This window comes from Phoxinus phoxinus (assembly GCF_949152265.1).
Source record: "Phoxinus phoxinus genome assembly, chromosome: 17".
In the NCBI taxonomy this organism is placed as follows: Eukaryota; Metazoa; Chordata; class Actinopteri; order Cypriniformes; family Leuciscidae; genus Phoxinus; species Phoxinus phoxinus.
This window is the reverse complement of record NC_136892.1, coordinates 29,548,889-29,569,671: the sequence shown is the minus strand read 5'-3', so window position 1 is coordinate 29,569,671 and position 20,783 is coordinate 29,548,889. Positions and strand designations below refer to the sequence as shown.

The 20,783-nt window shown below is 37.8% G+C and overlaps 1 protein-coding gene across 11 annotated transcripts; it reads right to left on the bottom strand.

Moving 5' to 3' along the window:
- Window positions 1-333: 333 nt before the first annotated feature.
- Window positions 334-20,779, bottom strand: ark2n (arkadia (rnf111) N-terminal like PKA signaling regulator 2n). Of its 11 annotated transcripts, none has more exons than XM_079585341.1 (7): window positions 20,639-20,779; window positions 17,063-17,821; window positions 14,118-14,180; window positions 7,716-7,793; window positions 6,271-6,355; window positions 1,245-1,406; window positions 334-427 (listed from the first exon to the last, which is right to left on the bottom strand). In XM_079585341.1, the coding sequence occupies exons 2-7, from the start codon at window positions 17,748-17,750 to the stop codon at window positions 421-423; spliced, it is 1,083 nt and encodes a 360-aa protein (XP_079441467.1). In that variant the 5' UTR covers window positions 17,751-17,821; window positions 20,639-20,779; the 3' UTR covers window positions 334-420. The 11 variants fall into 11 exon arrangements, with proteins under 11 accessions (XP_079441467.1, XP_079441470.1, XP_079441461.1 ...); XM_079585334.1 differs by lacking the exons at window positions 334-427; window positions 1,245-1,406 and adding exons at window positions 4,573-4,965; window positions 5,208-5,266; XM_079585344.1 differs by lacking the exon at window positions 7,716-7,793.
- Between the last annotated feature and the right edge of the window lie 4 nt (window positions 20,780-20,783).

The following is a 20,783-nucleotide window of genomic DNA, read 5'->3' as shown; positions in this document are numbered from 1 at the left end:
CGGGTGAGGAACACACACTCCAAGGCTTCTCCCCACACAGCAGCATCCAATGTTTGACAGTGAACACACACAATCTCGCGCACGCAGAGCAGTGGGGCATTAGCTCCGGTGAGAGTGACACCAGCAGGTTTGTGGTCATGTCTCGACTAACAGCTCTTCAGCAGCTAACAGGAAGTTACATCACAATAACAGTGGCTGGGGTGGTTCAAGCAAGAGACTCCTGAGGCCAACAGCAGGATCATGTAAGTGTAGGTGTTTTTTTTTCAGTGGGGCAAAGTGACTCAAAAGACGACGTTGAAATCGGAGGGTCTGAGAAAGCAAGGCGTCCCTGATTTTGCCATGATGAAATGACTGAGGTTTGATGAGGAATTCAATTTGTTGGCTGAATCCCACAGAAACTCATTCAGGTGTTATTTCACCTCAAAATCTAAAGAAAAAACAAACAAACAAGAAATTATATTTTGCCTAAAGAAAAAGAAGCCTATTTTTAGAAACATTTTTATCATTTTCAAAACACTTTTACCTCAAAATTACCGTAACATCCATACGTTTTACTTTTGAGTTTATTGTAAATCCCAGTATTTTCAATAATGACTCTTGTATTACAGTAAACGTAATTGAGAGCTTTGTTAATTAAACAAATCAACAAAGGCAGTACAACAATTCAAATATTAGTTTAAATTACAGTATTTTTCAAAATGACAATAAATAGCACAATTCAAAACTCTTAATACTTCTTAAAAAATTGTCTGTTTTAAGCTAAATATTCTTAAAACAACAAATTCTAATATTCTATAATTCTATCTTCTTGATTTTGAAGTGAAATACGACCAGTTTTTGTGAGATTCACCCTTTTACATTCAGTATATTAATTTCTTTAAGGAAGCCCCATATTTTATTTTTAAGATTGTAATAAGTACGTATATTTCAGGCCAATAGCTTTGATACCTGACTCTATCGAGGGGAGAACTTGGTACAGTATGCGCTCGCTAACCATTACCAGCCCGGTGTCATTTACTGGCATTACAATCCCAGTATCAAATAATTCATCAGGCATATCAAAGTGTATCAGAAGAAAGCATTGAACAGTAAGATTGAAGAGTTTTTCATTTAATGAAAACATTATTCTGTGTTGTTAGATTCAACAGTCAAAGTTCATTTTGGTTTGAGTCACTCAGCCCACCAGTCACATGTATATGAGTGTGTGTATCTAAGCATGTATGTGTGTGTGTGTGTGTGATCACAGCAGGTATCTGTGCCGGTCTTCGTCCAGCGTGAGGTCCACCACCTCAGGAGGAGGAACCCAGCCTGACTGCGCAGAGACCGACGTCCACGCCGGCGGAGCTCTTTGCTTCCAAGAAGAAAGCGACTGGATCACTCCACCACGAGGAAATCTTGAGACAACGCTGAAATAACATTACAAAAACATTAAAGGGCTGGTATAATGCCCTTTTCACATGATGTAAAATAAGTCTCTGATGTCCCCAGAGTGTGTGTGTGAAGTTTTAGCTCAAAATACCCCACAGATATATTTATATAGCATGTTAAAGTCGTCACTTTTTGAGGGTGAGCAAAAACGCACCGTTTTGTGTCTGGCCCTTTAAATGCAAATGAGCTGCTGCTCCCGGCACAGGGGGCGGAGCTTCAAGAGCTCATGTCCTTTTACCTCACACACACATGCACTGGAAATTTCAAAAACTTTTAGCATTTTATGTTCAAACCGGAGTCAGACAATGATGGAGAGACTCAAGAAGACAACATTTCTGAATGGTTAGTTGGTGAATTTATGTAGCTTGTGTAGTTATCTTCTGGACATTGATTAGCATATTCTGTCTTGATAATCTATAAATAGCGTTCCCGGGGGCGGGGTTTATGTACATTTTAGGGTTAGTGATGTCAGTGTTGTAACTTTGCAGATGTTGTTTATGATCAAACAGCAACATTACACACTAAATAAACCACACAACCACCCCTTTAAAACAGTCACAAAAACATCATATTTAACAATATATAAGTAACAAAAATGAAGTGACTATTTCTCCATTTAGAAATATGTTGAAATAAAATATCCTAATCAGGGCTTGACATGAACACCCGCCAACCGTGGGTGGATTTCATCAGTGGTGTAGTCAATACGGTGGGTTCAATTTGATATATGATATATACATTTTTCAGTTGTAGCCTTTTAAAAAAAGCATCTGAAATAATGAAGTCCAATGAAGTGTTGTCAAAGATTTTTCGATACATATGGATACAGAAATATCTGAAACTTCTGAAATTTCTGCAGAATAGATACACAATACCAGCTGCGCCTTTTCTGTCTCTCCGACAGCGAGTTACACACAAACCGTCCCTTTACTCACTCATTTGCTCCGGATGAATATTGCTGATGTTACAGGGCTTGAATTTCAGTGTGGGATTGTGCTTTTTGCTGATAATTTTACTAGTTTCCGCATATTTTGTGCTCACACCCAAAGTGCGACACTTAAAGCTGTCTCTAAATTGAGTTTTTTTGTTGCTTATTGCACTTAAACAGTCAAATAAACACAAAATAATGTCAAAATGCCGTTCTTGGCAAGTATCCACGTAAACACAGTCAATTATGTTTTAAGTGAACATAAACAGTTGAGAAAGCATGTGTAACAGTATAATGGATCCGTGCGTCTGTTCTTAAAGTGACAGCAAGTATATTACTGCTGCCAAATTATGAGATCTACTATATGGCAGTTTTCCCTATGGTAACAGTGTCAAAATTGCAGAGGTGGACAAAGCACACAACTTCCTTACTTGAGTAAAAGTACAGATACTACTGGTCAAATATTACTCCGTTACAAGTAAAAGTTGTAAAGACCGATGTTTACTTAAGTAAAAGTACAGAAGTACTCATTTTTAAAAGTACTTAAGTATAAAAGTAAATGTCAATGCATTGTTTTATTATTGTTGGATTGTTGAATGTAATACTTACAGTACCTTATGCCTCTGAATCTCTGCCTGCCTACCCTCATATCAATATCACATTTATTTCTATAACACAGTTCCAGTCGTGGGATTGAATAAGTGCACTCAATAACGTCCACAATGGTTTCGGACACACAAATGGCTGTTCCCAGTTTTTTGGCTTTTAGTATGAATATGTTAGCCTTGTTATCTATAAGCTAGTGTGCTCCAAAACAATGACAAAATTCGGATTTAGAAGACCAAACCCAACGTTGCAAATTAAAATCATATTGATGTCAGAATCCAATGTCAGATTGACGTTATTCTCCAACGTTGGACAGACGTTGTATTGTGGTTGAAAATCGGTTGACGTCAGAAACCAACATCAGTCGAGTTCTGACGTCAACCCGACTTTCATTTCCAACCAAAATGCAACCAAAATCATCCCTGACGTTACTACTTTCTACTCAAGGCCCTTGACAGAAATGTAGTGGAGTAAGAAGTATGATATTTGTCTTTCAAATTAAGTGAAGTTAAAGTAAAAGTTTCAAGAAAAAATAATACTCAAGTAAAGTACAGTACTCAAGTAAATGTACTTTGTTACTGTCCACCTCTGCAAAATTGTGGCCAGTGAAAATGCTGAGTGGCTAATAACTTTGGAAAACCATTAGCTACAGTGGCTGGTGAGCAAAAAAGTTAATGGTCAAGCCTTGGTCCTAATCCTAAATGATCCAGTTATGCTGCGTTCACACCGAATGCAAATTGAGCGTCAAAATCGCTTCTATTTAGTTGGATGCTTGAACATTTTGAATCCACTTGCGAATAAAGCAAGTGTTTGAAGCGAAATAGACGCGCGTTCGAGGCGAAATTCGCTTCTTGTGGGAGGGGCAAGTGCTAGGCGGTTGTCTGTTTGCAAGATGGCTGATGTTGATCGAGCATTCATCGAGTGTCACCGCTCTGTATTTGCTCTGGAGACCAGAACTTTTTCTAAAGGCAGGTTTTCCACATTAGTATATAAGGTAAAATTATAAAATCATACATTATTCGTAGTCCTATTATTAATATAACATGGTAAACAATCCCATATTTTTCCCATATTATATTCCATATTCTTTATCTTATTCAGAAATGTATGACTGCAAGTGTTCAGTGTCACATTAACATTAACAGTGTCACACTAACATTGACACAGCTGAACAATGTCATTCCTTCTTTGATGTCCTGAATAAATCTATAGGTCTGTGTCATTTCTTTGTTCAGGTTATTACTGTAAAATAATCTGTAATTTATTTTTGTTTTGATGATAAATGGAGCCAGCCTCCAAAAGTAATTACCCTGTCCTGTTATTTTTTTCTCTCACACACAACACTGTCCAGACACACACTATGTTCTATACACTAAAGTATGTTGGTTGTCTTTACATTAGAATAATAATGTTTATCTAAATTTAGATATGGAATAAATAGCATTCAATACAAAAGGAATATGTCTCATATATTGAAATCAAGTGTTTGTGATAAAAGATTTGCTTTGTTGTGCACACCAGGCATTTAGTCATATTACAAATTGTTTTATTGAGGCCAAACATATAAAATGACATTATAAACTGAAAAATGTACAATATGTACAAACTATTTACATAGAGACAGAAATAAAAAGGACCTCGCTTGGAAGGGAACAACATTTAGGAGGAGAGGAAGAAGGGCATTCTGCGTTTCCTGCTGCCTCATTATTATTATTATTTTGTTTTAAAGCCTACGGTTTGGGTGTTTGGGGGGTCCAATTGCTCCAACTTTAGCACAATGGTGCTGTTTTCCATAGCCAATTTGTACATTTTCAATTTTATGATTTCTTTGGTATGAGGCGGCATGCTCTGCAGAAAAGGCAGAAGGCTGAGGAGGAAGTGTTCATCGGCGGACTTTGGTGGTGGACTTTGGTCAGGAAACACCATTAGCATCTGCTCCACCTCCGACTGACCATCCCGGGACCGTTTACGGGGCCACCGGGGGGCCCTCCTCATCTGTTGGCCTGTGAAATAAAAAAATACAACACAGTGGAATGAGAAGGCAGAAAGATGATACCCGATTTTAATGTTCACAGTGAAGGTTTATAAAATGAATTGAAATAACAAAATCGTCTAGATATTGGGAGAATAATATCTGTGCCTGTGTGAGTGAGTGACATAGACTGGCTTAAATGCAAGTGTGAACTAGCTGGTTAGCAGGGTCGATAACGTGACTCAAAAAGTGAAATGTGTATTTACAACTTACCAGGTTGCCCAATCTCCTCACTGACACTCTTCCAAGCGAGGTCCTTTTTATTCCTGTCTCTGTAGAAATATGAACTTGTGTCATATAGCTCTGTATGACAGCTCACTGCTAATATCAGTCGTTCCTCCATGTTGAATGAGTGACTCCGGGCAGGCCTGTTTATCACATCACCATGTGACAGCAGCAAGCAGGCTCCTGATTGGTTAACGCGGTGTGAACAGACGGCAAAGATTTTTGAGCTTGGGCGTTAGACGCGAATTCGCTTCAAACGCGTGAATGCACAAAAAGCACTAAATAAAATCACTCACACGTATCGCACAAGACACTCAATTCACCTCTTTCGCGCAAATTACGTGAAATCGTGTCTATCGCGCCACAGGACCTCCAGACGTGCGTCAACGCGTCTTTACATTGACTTAACAAGGAAATCACTCGCTCCAGACGCTCAATTCGCATCCGGTGTGAACGCAGCAGCTACATGTGGCAATTTATCAATGAAATAAAATACCTTACTGACCTGGTGAGAAAAACAAAACTGCCATCTCGTTCACAATCTCAAATCCCTCAGGGCTCTGTTTTTTTTTTAAACAGGCGATTCCCCGTAGGTTTGAGATTTAGCGGCTTCATGTCAAACTTTCTCACTCGTTGTGACAACCAAACTCTGCTTAAACATTTACTAATTGCAACTAACTCCCACACCAGACACACGTGAAGTACCCAGAGCAACTTAATCTACGAGTGACACATGTACGCAAATTCCCGCGAAAACCATCTTGACAGGTCTAAAATAAACACTTATAATAGGCTTACCGTAGTGAATCAGGGTAAGACAAAAACACGTTTTGGAAGAAGGATTGATGATGCATTGACTCGTTTAAATTTGGTTAATAAAATAAAAAAAATAAATAAAAAAAAAACTCAACCTTTAAACAACCAATTCACAATACTGCATATTTTTTATTTAGGGCTAAAATATGATTACATAATCTTGCCTACCTACTTAGTTAGCATAAGAACATTACTATTATATGACTACTGAATGAATTGGATAAGGTCGACTCACTTGGCATTCTCTTGAACTCCAACGATCTCCACTTCACTGTCTGTGGACGCCAGACTCACCTGAGATGGCTGGGCTTCTACGGCACCTAGAAACACAACAGACCACATTCAGCAAATTCTACCAAAAAAACCTTTTCATTGTTCAAAAACATTCATTGCCATCCTTAAAATTAAATATGAGTGAATCTGATGCAACACACAACTGCTCTTCAACAAAAATCAGACGCCTGACATACTATCTAGATTTCAAAGGGATAAATTTCATTTGATAATCTAACAAAATATCCTGTAGTTGAGGCCAACACTTATTCATCTCACACAAAAGTGAGGCAAGTCAAGGAGGAAATGGCTGCGTCACAATTCTCATACTAAAAGTACTTAAAAGCAATGTTTAAATTACAAAACATGATTGGTTATAGAGCCTGACTGGGAACTTCCAATAAAGTTCAAAAGTTTGGGTATGATAAAAAAAAAAAAAAAAAAAAATTATATATATTTATATATGAATACTTTTATTTAGCAAGAATGCATTAAATGGATCAAAAGTGAGAGTTACAGACATTTAAAATGTTTCAAACGGTTCCGTTTCAAATAAATGTTGTTTCCATAAAAATATGAAGCAGCACAACTGTTTTCAATATTGATAAGAGATGTTTCTTGAGCAGCAAATCAGCATATTAGAATGATTTCTGAATGACCATGTGACACTGAATGCTTTTGAAATGTATACAGCACTGGTCAAAAGTTTGGAGACATTACAATTGTTTATGTTTTTGTAAGAAGTCTCTTATACTCATCAAGCCTGCATTTATTTGATAAAAAATACAGATAAATAAGTAATATTGTGAAATATTATTGCAATTTAAAACAATGGTTTTGTATTTTAATATACTTTAAATACTTATAAAGTTATACTTTAAAGTGTAATTCTGTGATCAAAGCTGAATTTTCCGCATCTTTACTCCAGTCTTTAGTGTCACATGATCCTTCAGAAATCATTATAATATGATGATTTGATACTCAGTAATTATCAATGTTAGAAACTGTTGAGCAGCTTAATATGTCTACTTAATTTATTCTGAAATAAATTATATTTGAGAGTATATTCAAATAGAAACCCATTATTTTAAATTGTAAACAATATTTAATAATATTAGTTTTTACTATATTTATGATCAAATAACTGCAGCCTCGGTGAGCAGAAGAGACTTTTGAAGGGTAGTGTAATAAGTTATTTTGTTTTTAGAGATTATTTGAGTACTTCCAATTCACACACACACAAAAAAAAAAAAAAAAAAAAAATCACAAAACTACTGTAGTAGTTACTTCCAATTTCTGCAGTGCAAGGGATCGTGGTTAAGTCTAAAAACCGTATCGATGCACACTAAAATACTATGAATCTAATATTGGTATGCGAATTGAGACGCAGCCAATGTGTCAACGAACCTGAGACCGAGTGCGACTGTTGTTCCTGCTCGGAGTGAGTGTCTGAAATATCATAGTGGCCAACCACTGCAGGACCCACTGCAACACAATCACACACACGGTTCAGAAGATTCACCGCTAATATTTCTATGTCCATAAATCAGCTTTGAAGTTTATTGGTCTAAATAGTTCCTGTTGAAAATCTCCTTCTAAACACTGGTCATAAATTAGTGAATGTTTTGCAAAATGTGTTTTGGCTTTAGGTTTGAACTGCATTTGTAGCATGCTGTTGATGAACACACACAGATCATTCGATTTCCTCGGTCGAATTGTAGTGAGCAAACAGGCGTAAAAAGCAGAACGGTGAATCTCACTTTTTAAAGTCAACATAAAACTGCTCACAATGCTTTTGATTCCATAATGCAACATATTTTCAGAGAGAAAGTATATATTTGGCAATGGAAATGTGTGATTGAAGGACTTGTTCAAGTAAATAGGGTAATTTTTCATTTTTAAAAAGACTTGTTTAAAGTATTTATATTTAAAGTATTTGTTGGGCTGTATTGAATTATGATTTTATATCTTTTTTTCATTTTTAAAAGACTAAAGGCCCATTCACACAAAGGACAATCAACTACAATGATAAATTATATAAAGTTATAGTTCGAAATATTTCTCTAAATATAAAAGAATAGCAGTTCACACAACTATAACGGCACAGATGAATAAATTTCAGAACAATTTTTCTCCAGATGATGAACGATAAAAACAATGACAGCCAATCAGAAACCCATCCTGCTTTAAAGAGCTTGAGCATTTAAAGCGACAGGCGACAAAACCGCAGCGTGTAGACGCTAATATAATTTTCTTTACAGTTATCGTTTTCGGTGTGAACGGGCCTTGCCTTTACATAAATTCTTTAGTCAAAAAAAAAAGTTTTTGTAAAATGATATTCCGTGATAATTGATAGCACGCCCCAAAGGCAGTACATGGACATTAATAGTAAACTAACTGGATAATAAGGTCAGGTAAAACAGAGGGCATGCTGGTAAAATACTTGTATATTTATTTCCCAGCTAATGACAGAGCAGATATTACACGTCAATGTGTTACATAGACATGAAAACACAAATGAACGTCGCCTGGCACACTTTTACGTTTGGTGAGGCAGTAGTATGACATTATTAATAATGCAATGATAAAGAAAAAAATATTTGTAACAAATAAAAGACATCTATCTCTGGTTACTAATTTCTTAGTTTCTAGCAATTATGTGGAGGAAATTCTGTCCTCCACCTAAAACATTATGACACTAAACTTAGGCAGCTGGTTATTACCCATAAAGACATAAAAACGTAAACAATCTCCTTCAGATACTCTATACAGTAAAGCAGTACAGCAAACAGCTTTCAAGTCCTCCTGCGAGTCAGTAACTACAGTAAACATTGACTAGGTGTGTTTGTACTAGTGTGTAGGAAGCACATGATGGGCGAATCACAAAAAAAAAGAAAAAAAAGAAGTCAAGAACATGTGCAGCTCATATTTCAACCCAAAAAAACTAAAATGATATTTTTCAATAAAATCAAACCCATTTATATGCATATTAAGAATTTTGGCATTGTAACATTATTTTAAATGACAATTAAGTACATTTTGATGAAAGAAAATATCAGTCAGTGTAACATAAAATAGTTATATTACTACATTTTTTCAAAAGTAAAGCATTTATATATCAGTATTTGTTGTGATGCAAAAAAAAAATTACTGTATTATAGGAGATTACAGTAATGAAAATATAATGAGAAGCAACATTGAAACGAATGCATCTGGTTGTTTTACTTTCAGTAATGAGAATCAGAGGAAATGTGCTTAATTGTCATGAAAATTATTTCAAAATGCATCAAATCTTAATGCTTCTATATATAGGCTACATTGTTTTATGCAAATTTGGGGTAAAATAGGACTCTGACATGTTTTCGTGAAAATCACCCTTAAATAGATACGCAAGTGATCAATATCTCTTGCTTTAGACATTGTGTCGAGTAGTGGAATCACCCCCGTTTATTGCATGTGACTTTCTCCATTAGTGTTTGTCCTAGGTTAGTATTCGGCACAAAAACCAAGGTATAGGCTGTCATTACATTACAGCTCTCCGTAGTCAGCTTATGTCATGCATTTTCCGCTTTGGAAGAAGCGATTAAATAAGAACCTAAAACAATCCACAATGCAAACAACAGTTCTTTGGTAGACATGCCAGCCCAGGTGTTTCAGATGAAGACAAAAAGACACATGGCAGTCGAGGCAAAACTTTAGTAGTCTCTATGGGAACAAACGTCTTTCGGTCACACTATGGGCAAGAAAAAAATTCTTTAAAATGATTAATCTCCAGGTAAATGGGACAATCTGGCTCTCCCAAAGACATGAGATCGCAAAGGCACTGACTGTGGAGGGTGGCCCTGAGATGCGAATATAAAACAGAAAATGTTAACAGCAGAAGGTCAGGTGAAGTTAAAGAAACAGTTTACCAAAAAAAAAAAAAAAAAAAGTACTTACCCTCGTGTCGTTCCAAACCCATAAGACTATTACTTCCATTGAACACAAAAGTGGAAACTTTATTACATTGACAAGGCAATGCAGACTAAGCATGTCAACCTCCAAGAAGGACAAAAGCACTGTTCACCTTCATTAAATGGAAAAGAATCATGATATTCCTCAAATTCACATTTTGTGTTCCATGCAAGAAAGCCAAATAGGTTTGGAATAACATGAGAATTAGTAAAATGTTGAATTTTTGGGTGAACTGATTCTTTAATAGAGAAAGAGAGATGTAGAAGGCAGAATGAAGATGAAGAAAAATTAGTAGAGGGTTAATGAGAAATGAAGAGAAAGTTTGTGCATTGTCCCAAGCCTCCACTTCAGCGGTCAAATAGAGTCGGCACAGTTGTTTTGCGGCTTTAAACATTAGGTTCAGAGGGCTCCACGTTTCCATTGAGACCGGCAGTCTGAGAAGGAGGAGGAACCGTGATGGCGCTGAGTCGGGCCATTTGATAGGCCGCCAGTGTTTCCTGCGACTCCGATGACGGCAGGAACGAGCTAACGTGGCTCCGCCCTTCCGGATTTTCGCTAGATGAAAGGTCATCGTCCGAGTGCATGCGGGTCAGTCTGTCCATCCACACGCGAAAGCGCTCCTCGGTCTGTCTCTGCATCGCGGCGAATCGCGTGAGAGCTTCCTCCAAGACTCCGCCCAGGCTTCCACTGGCCATGCCCATGCCAAGTTGGCCCCGCCCACGCGCTGAAGCTCCAGAAGCGTCGGCTCGGCGATGGCCAGCTTAAAGACAGACGGCAGTGCCGAGAGAGAGACGTCAGACACACAGGAATGCAGAAAGTGGCGGCGTTATTGCGTGCACACCGGCGAGCATGCTGGGAATAAGACATGCAGCTCTCACAGTGCATTCTGAGTACAGTTCACCAATGGTCACATGACTAAAGACGGCTTAAAGAGCACACAGTGAGATCGAAACCGGCATTTTAACCCACCCTCAGGAATTGATACGCGAACGAATAAAAACAAGTGTAACCACTAGGGACGTACAAAAGCAACTTCTGCTGGTTTAGAGTCATATATCTCAGAGTAAATTAGTTTCTTAAAGATATACAGATGTTAAATGCTGTCCTGAGAGATATAGGATAATAGGATAAATAACATTATATTACACTAAATTATCACAGACCTCACAGGTTATTTCATAGGTTTCTAAATAAATAGGTTTATTATGACTAAACGTAACTGTGTACATTTTATTTCTATGTTTCTTGTTGTATTTGTATGTGTAAACTGGAAGCTTCAGTACCAAGAAAAAAATCCTTGTATGCACAAACACACTCGGCAAAAAAGCTCTTTCTGATTCTGATAAAGCACTTTCAGACAAAAACAGGAATGATGCTCAAAGCAGATTAATTGATGTGCGATATTTCATTTCTTAAAGTCCCCTTGTGGTGAAAATCAAGCTTTTAATGTTTCTTATATGTTTTTAATATGCTTTAAGACAAGCCATGTGCAAATTCATAAGTCAACAGTATTGCTGAGTATTTTCTCCTTAAAACTGCAGTGAACTAAAGACAGTCTCAAAAACAGTTTGCAATTGCTGGTGTTTCTGACGTCAAAAACTACATACCAATCAGGTCAAGGTGTGATCGTCAACGAGTGGATCTCTGAGCTGCTGTGAGTGAGTGGAGGCGGGGCTCATTTGCATATTAATAGAGCCACGTATACCGTATTTTCTGGACTATAAGTTGCACTTTTTTTTCATTAGTTGACTGGTCCTGTGACTTATAGTCAGGTGCGACTTCTATATCAAAATTAATTCATACTGACTGAGATGAATCAAGGGAAAACATTACCGTCTACAGCCACGAGAGGGCGCTCTAGTTAGCGGAGTTATTCAGAAGCGACACAGAGAAAGAATTCAATGTATTCACTGTTGTGGAATGAGATCGGGAGCTTGGTGAACTTGCTTACCGGTAACTTGCTTGTTGGACTCGCTGGCTAATGTTAATTTAGCCTATTCAGCCTCCCATGTATATGTTCTTTATGCTATTGTGTAGATGAATAACTGTTAATGTGTTACGTTAACATACCGGACACAGATTCAGCCTGTTGTTCTGTGTGCTGTTGTGTAGTTGAATAACTTGCCTTTCCAGATTAAATGTCTGTTCTTGGATTTTGTGAAATAAATTTCTAAATAAATGCGACTTATAGTCCAGTGAGACTTATATATATATATTTCCTCTTCATGACGCATTTTTTGACTGATGCGACTTATACTCCGGAGCGACTTACAGTCCGGAAAATACGGTACTAAGCGAGGCAAGGGTATAGAGTAGGCTTGCTACGATAGTTGGTGTTACCGGTGTTCAGAAGCAACACCGGTTACATCACTTGCCCACCGCGGCACCGTTCACCACCGTCGATTAGATTTTATTTTTTACATATTTTTTTTTAGTTCAGTTAGAGAACAGACACTACAATTAAAAACTGAACGTGTCTGCTAAATAAATCGTGAGATGAACAAGAGTCGCCGCGCAAATCAGCAGCGGGAGTAATATTTAATTATTCACGAGAGTGAGGAGTAAATATTTCATATTTGGTGTCAAAGTGAAACGTAAAATCGCATATTTAAGTTTTGTTGTTGTGTTTTTCATTAAGAATAGGCTAATTAACTCACCATTCAAGGAATCCGCCCCTGAATTGGCGCTAATTTGAAAGCAAAACTAAAATGCGCACGGCCGCATGTACGTGTCCACGGGTGCGGAGCGAGCGTTTTAAAAACTCTGTTTAACTCGCTCCGCGCCCGTGGACACGTGCGGCCGTGCTCATTTATTATAATTCTTAATGAAAAACAACACAACAACACAACAGGGCTGCTCCGCACCATTATGAATGACCGTGTGGATGCGCGCATTGTACTTTCGCCTTCAAATGATCGGTTTAAAAGCCCCTGTGGTGATACCGGTGTTGTCAAACGTCGATTAACCGGTGGGAAAATATCCTCACCGTCACATCCCAAGAGTTACACACAACCTATTTTAAGGCATGAAGATTTTTTTTTCCAAAGAAAAAACAATAAATGCAATTTTGGAGATCAAAGATGATAAAATGATTGACTACAAGGGGACTTTAAGGTCATAAAATGTGTTACAAACGTACAGCTTCGAGATGTAATATTGGGGGGGGGGGGATATTGTATATAAATATATTATACTTAAATAACATGTTGAACTAATTGAAGCAAAGTTAATTTAGGTAAACTAAATCAAGTAACTAAGTCAAATTGAAATAAAAGCTAATTAAAGATATACAGAATGACAAAAGCACATAGCAAATTTAAAACAAATTATAAAAGAAAGCTGAAAATGTAAAAATAAGTGCCAATTCAAAACATTAATAAATAACATATTAGAGTAAAAATAATACTAAAACTGCTGCAAATGCACAATGCTTTTATTTATTAAGCTAACAAACAGGCCATCAAACTACATAAATCTACTAGTAATATAATAAAATCAGAGAGCTATGGTAATAATATAATCAAAGTTAAGTTAGGGTCAACAAACATTCACTTATACTGAGTTTCAACTCCTGCCTTGCCAACAGTGTGGCCCACAGAAAGAAAGGCATACGCCCCCTGGTGGCCCCATGAGCAACTGCTCCTGTCTGTAGTGCTTTGCGCAAAATGCATATCCTAATTAACAAATACTGTGCAGAAAACTAAGGATTAATGAAAGGAAAAAAGAAAAAACTGCAGACATTTCACACATGAGTCAGATATAGGACACAAAAACAACAGATATTGAGACGATGGACAGACAAAAGACACAAAGAAAATCTTGAGATATTCTAAAATGCAAATTTTCATCCAATACCTGGTATAATTTCCCTCCAATTAATCTGCATTTGTTCAAATGGTGGAATGTCATGCATCAGCACTGTTGATCATAAATATGCTTGAATTATAATCTCATTGCAAACATGACATTGAACATAATTGCTATTTTAGTGAATTTCTAGTGCTTGAACATTTGTCCACAGCATTGGTAAACAGGAGCATCAAACTAACAAAAAAAGTGACAAATTAGCTGCTGTGTATTCACCTGGGATTTTCAAGACTAGTAGCCAGACTTAGTGGGTCATTCTGGTCGGTCACTAATGACAAGGGTCAGCGTAAGGTCAAATGTTCCTCATCTGGCACTTTGCATATGAGGTCATTCAACATGCATGCACAGAAAACACACCCTGAGCGGTGCAGACGATCCTTCATGTGTGTGTGATTGAGTCTTTCGCAGTGTGTGTGGTCATATTTAACCATTCTGTCATTCAGTCAACATGCACCAAACAATGCATGACATAAATGAAATGTCAAAATGGCTCGACTGCAGGTGTTCGTTTCAGGACTAGAGCCGGGAATCTTCAGGCACCTCACGACTCACTTTCCATTCAAAGTCACAATCTGATTCCAAAACCAATCTGATTCTCGATGCATCTCAATTTTCAGCACAGTTGCAAATCTTTAATGAGTTTACAGAACTCACTGCAAAATTCTGTGTAAAGATTTTGCACAAAACCATACTATAATACATATGCTCTCATCCACAAACAGAAGTAAAAATACGTTTTTTTTTTCAAGCACCATATTTATTTATTTTTTACTTTAAAAGAACTGTTCAGATAAGTAATTATTTATTTTTTAGCATCATTAATAATAATAATAATAATACACGATACAATTTTTAACAAAATAATACAAATTAATTATTAGCCACTAAGTCAAGTGGTTTTGTATTTATTATTAATAATATGTTATTTACTAACAATACATTTATAAATAAGCTCTCATCCACAAACAGAGTGTGTGTGTGTGTGTGAATATTATATGATTAAGTGAGCTGGCCAGACAAGTAATGTTTTATTGTTACATTTATTATTAATTATTAGGGATGCACCGATGTATCGGATAAAAATCGGTATCGGCCGATAAAAGTGATTACTTTCACTATCGCCCGATTGTTTTAAAACAGACGATGATCAGGGCCGATTAAATGCATGCATCATGTCTCATGTAATCGCTTAAATCAGTGTTTCAACCGTGGAAATAAATCAAAACAGTGTCACTTAATGTTGCATTTACTCAGGAAAGTTATCTAGTGTTCACAGGTCGTTAGTTAGCTATAAAAAAAATAACACTAGAAATAAATTAGCTTATTGATTGTTATATATATATATATGTTTGCTTGAATAAATCTGTCATGAAGACGAGTGCTCATGAAAACTGAGTTGTATACAAACATTTCCGTTTTTATTTGAGTGTAATTATTATATCTGATTGTTTTTTAATTAATCCAACCTCTAATTTATTAGTAATGTACCATATGAGAGGGTTCCCTGTATATTTACAGCATTAGATATTTTTGATGTTTATTATTAAGGAAAAGCTGGTTATTTTTCTTTGCTATATCCTTCTTCCGCTTTAAAGCAAAGTTGAACTAATGTCACGAAAAGTTAGGTATCTGCGTTAATCCGGAGTGGTGATCGGCTGCCATGGCTGGAGAGTACACTTTTACGTCATCAGTTTCTATACAGTATTCATGAGAAAACTCTTTTAATCCTATCACAGCGCTGTATTACGCATGAGATCTCTTTACAGCAGAGAACTCAAATGTGACAAGACCGGTTCAGCGCTGTTCCTTCACCTCTGCCTTCACCACTGTTCGGACACGCGTGTTGTAAGTGTAGCTTTCCTCATTACAGTAGCTCAAAAGTGTTGTTTGCAACTTTGCATCATCTCCGCGATGATGTCCGAACTGGAGTTCGACTACAAACACACAGAAAATTTGACTAACAATATTTAAGCGGTTTCTGTGTGGAACACTGCGACGAAAAATCCCAAGAAGAATGGGCTCAAAATTAGCGATGCCTTTATTCTTTATTCCCCAACTCTGTTGTGTGTGTGTGTTTTTTCCCCGCTCATATTTTATTGGTTGTCTCTTCCCACTCCCCTTTTTCCACAGCTTTACACGCCCATTTTTAAACTCTTTTTCAAAGCTGAGGTGTGAACGACCAGTGATAAAACGGGGGTTTCATGACATTTTAAAGCCCCCCCTGTGGTTAAAATCAAGTTTTTAATGTTGTTTATATGTCTATATGGTGTTGTTAATATGCTTTAAGACAACCAATGAGCAAATTCATAAAGTAAACCCCATTGATGAGTATTTTCTCCTTAAAACTGCAGTAAACCAGAGACAGTCTCAAAAAAAGCGTTTTGAAATCGCTGGTGTTTCTGACGTCACAAGTAACCAATCAGGTCAACGAGTGGATCTCTGAGCTGGTCTGAGTGAGTGGAGGCGGAGCTAATTTGCATATTCATAGAACCGCGTATACTAAATGTGGTTAGTTATAGTTAGTTACATTCAAGCTATTTTAAGGCATAAAGAATTTTTTCCCCAAGGATAAAACATTTACTTATGTAATTTTGGTGATAAAAGATGATTTTTAAGGTATAAAATTATTGACTACAGCGGGACTTTAATTTTTAAGAACTATCGGTAGACATCATCGTATCGGCGGAGAAATTTATATCGGTGCATCTCTAATTATTATTAATAAATCTATTACAGTAAATTAAAGATCATTTAATTATATTGTATAAAATTTTGTTTTTTAAATAATAAATAAATGTATTAAATATTTGTGGATTGACGAATCGTGATGCATCAGTGAATCGATTTGTTCAGGACAGGCTGTTCCCGTGTAGCACACAACAGCCAGTCTGCTCTGATCTTCTAGACAAAATGCTGTGTGTTTGTGCAGTTACCTGGTGCGTGAGAGTTGATTGTCTCTCCCTCGTTGTCGGACGAGGCCGTTAGTGGCGAGGATGATGAAGAGTGGGCTGTGATGTCGCTGTCGCTGGTGCTGCTGTCCTGGAGCACGTCGGGTTTGCGTCTCGCCGCCGCCTCCCGCTTCTGCCGGAGCTGCCGCATGCGTAGCTTCTGCCGCTGGCTGCGCGGGCCTCTGACGCGCACACGTCCGTTCGCCTGCTTCTCCTGGCAACGGTTCTTCTTAGCCGCCATTGCGATGGTGGACGTGTCGCTCTCAGAATGCGAGCGCCGCGACTTTCTTCCGGCCGTCTGGGCGGGCGTGGCCTTTTCCTCCGCCGACGAAAGCGTGTCGGAGTCTCCGAGGTGACCGGAAGAGGAGGGCGACCGCAGGCAGACGGAGGAATCGCTGTCTTCCCGCGGGCAGGACTGGGCCGCGGTCGGGGGCGGATCCGTTTCCTGCGGCTGCCCGGGGGCGGAGTCTCTATGAAGCTCCTTTAATAAGCAGGGCATGGAGAGCAGGCCAGGGGTTGGCTGTTTGTCAGGACTCTGCGAGCTGATTGGCTCTTCGCAAGCTGGAGAGCTGGTGGGCGTGGTCTCTGGTCTCAGGGGCATGTCCTGCTCCTCTGTGGCCCCGCCCTCTGAGGGGCATTGAGGGAGCTCGTTGGCCTTCTGGGCATCAGTCATCTCTGGAGGGCGGGGCCAGGGGCGGAGTCTCTGAAGTGGCAGTTGCTAGTCGATAAACAGGGGCGGCTGACCTGGAAAACAGCAACTATGTCAAAAAATAACAGCCAACTTCCTCCTAATTTGTCAAAATAGCAATGGTTGTCCTATTTTATAGATATTGTTCGTTTGGAGCGATCCACTGCCTTAATAGAACAAAGATAAACTATTATCCACTGCAACTGAACAGCTTGATTTCTATTCTTAAAACTTAAGTGTAAAGGTATAGGACAGGAGATGTAGATCAAGGCAAATGGGATTGCAGGTTCTCTTTGTTTTCGTTTGATCGATTTCGTTTATTTTATTTTATATATATATATATATATCCTTTTTTATTTTATTTTAATGGACACCTTAATTATCTTTATTTCAATAGACACTTTCTGCTTGTAAATCATCCATTTCCACATTATGTAGTTATTTTATTTCTTTAAGTATGTTTCTCTTTCTCTTGTGTACCCATTTTATATTTGTTATCAGTTATGTCCTCCACACTGAATTAATTCAGTTAAAATCAGTCAGTGCTACTGCTGGTAACTTTGTTCGCAAGAAAAACAAAGTATTGGTCAAAAAACAAACAAACAAAAAAACAGCCGACAAATATCTGATAATTACACGGTTAGTTTAGTTTCTCACGATCAACATTGAACTGAATAATGACTATCGTCTTCAGTAGTGCTTATAGCTGAAATTTAATTTCTTTCAAAACTGATGTATTATGCAGCAACTAACACTTATTTTCCTAAATAAACGTGACTCGACTATTTAAGCACCACTGAGGTACAGGTGTTCAAACAGGCAGAACGCTGAACTATCACGCACCAGTGAAGCTCTCATCAACCTTTCTACATGCCATCCGACTCCAATGCTGCATTTCACAACAGCGTAGCCTTAAAACGGGTTGAAAACTTAATGTCCATAAGAATTTTTTTTAGCTGAGATCAAGTATTTAGAGAGGCCTGTCAGATTGTATGAAGACTTGCACACAGGGTTTGTCATTTTAAAAATAATTTTTGGGGACGGACCTCACAAAGAGCACTTTACTTGCAATACGTTTTTCAGATCGATCCAAACCTAGACATTTTCTTGTGGTGAATATTCATGACTTTTAATTATACAATGTTATTAATTCCAGGACTTGTTCAGGTCAGAAAAAACAAACATTTTATGATTCTCTCACAGGTTTTCCATGACCTGTGCAACAAAACACTGCAGACCTAATTTAAATGCACCCTCTCCAGTCCAGACACGCGAAAGCAAAGCTTTACCTCAAGTTACTGTTACACCAAAACACCACATTCAGAAGAAATACTTGTAAAATACATAGAGATTCATAAATATTTATATTACACACATACATCACACATTCTATAGTTTATAAACAAAATATAAAAAATTGCAGTGATTATACATTGCATTTATATAAAATTTCTCATCTACAGTAAAATAACTGTGGATGGCAGAATTTAAAGTCCCCCTCTGCTGAAAATCAAGATTTTAATATTGTTAATTTGTCTATCTATGTGGTGTTTTTAATATGCTTTAAGACAAACCATGTGCAAATTCATAAGTCAACATCATTGCGGAGTATTTTCTCCTTAAACTTAGTGAACCAAAGATAGTATCAAAAACACGTCACAAACTACTTTCTGACGTCACAAATTACTTTGTAACCAATCAGGTCAACGTGTGATCGCCAACGAGTGGATATCTGAGCTGGTGTGAGTGAATGGAGGCGGGGATCATTTGATATAATGAAGCGAGAAAAAAAACTTGAGTTATAACAGGAAATCCCCCTTCCCCATTAATTATTCATATTTTACTTACCTAATAATAATTTCCCCATGTAGTGTGCACGTGTTCAATTACAATATTTGGTTGTGCCATAAAAAATAAACTATATTTTCCGTAGGTAACATTATTGAATATATATAACTGTTATATAGTAACGTTAGTAGCATATGCAAAGGTTGGACATTTTCTTATTATTGGCAACCAAACATAATGTTATTCCAAGCAGGTGTTAACGTTACATGCACTGAATTACAACAAAATCCGTAGCAAAATTATATTAGATAGCAGTCAATAATCAAAACGAGAAATTAAAAATAGCAGAACTTTCTTACACCGTTTGAAGGACATCCCCAACTTATAACGACAAAAATAACAGCAACAAATGAGGTGTTTTGGCGCACGATGTGGTTACCATGGTAATTTTTATTAGTTTCCATAACATTATTAGTTGTCCGCGCAGCCAACTTGAAACACGAGACGAACCGCACGCGCGCAACACGGTTCACGCGCTCTATCAATACATGTACGAATATCGCGCGCGCTCTGATGAACCCATCGCACTGCGTGCACGCAATGACGCATGTAACAGCCCGTAGAGTTACAAGGGCTTATTTGCAAGTAATCCACATAAATGCTTCTTTTAAATATTTCCAGAATCGGTTAATAAAGCAGTGCGTGCATGCAATTCAATGCAACTGAATGACTCAATGCAGCTGTGAAATAAACGGACGGAATGCCGCACTTGAATCATCAGAGAAAGAGGACTAAATAGTAAAATCCATGAAAATGAATATATAGGCTAGAGACACTGCAGCACAAACACTCATCCTGCGACATGTTGCTGCAACACATTCGGTCTGGAAGTTGCTCAACCGCTGCACGTTAACCGGTACATTTGCACGTTGAGTGAAGACAGCGCGCATGCATATACCGGTATGCATGAATAAAAGCATGCAGTAATTAAAGTGAGAGTAGGTTTGGGTCAAAACTGCAGTACATGCTCAAAATGGAAGGGCGCAGAGATGAGAGCGCGGCAATAACCGACGACAGCAGCTTACCTGCTTCAAATCTGTCCTCATGTGTGTGTTCTCTGTGACATCTCAGGCTCCTACTACCATATTCATGGGGGAGATATGGAGTCAATTTAAATTTTATAGGATAACTGCTGTGTTCTCGACTTTCCGACCGCTTTAGCACAGTTTG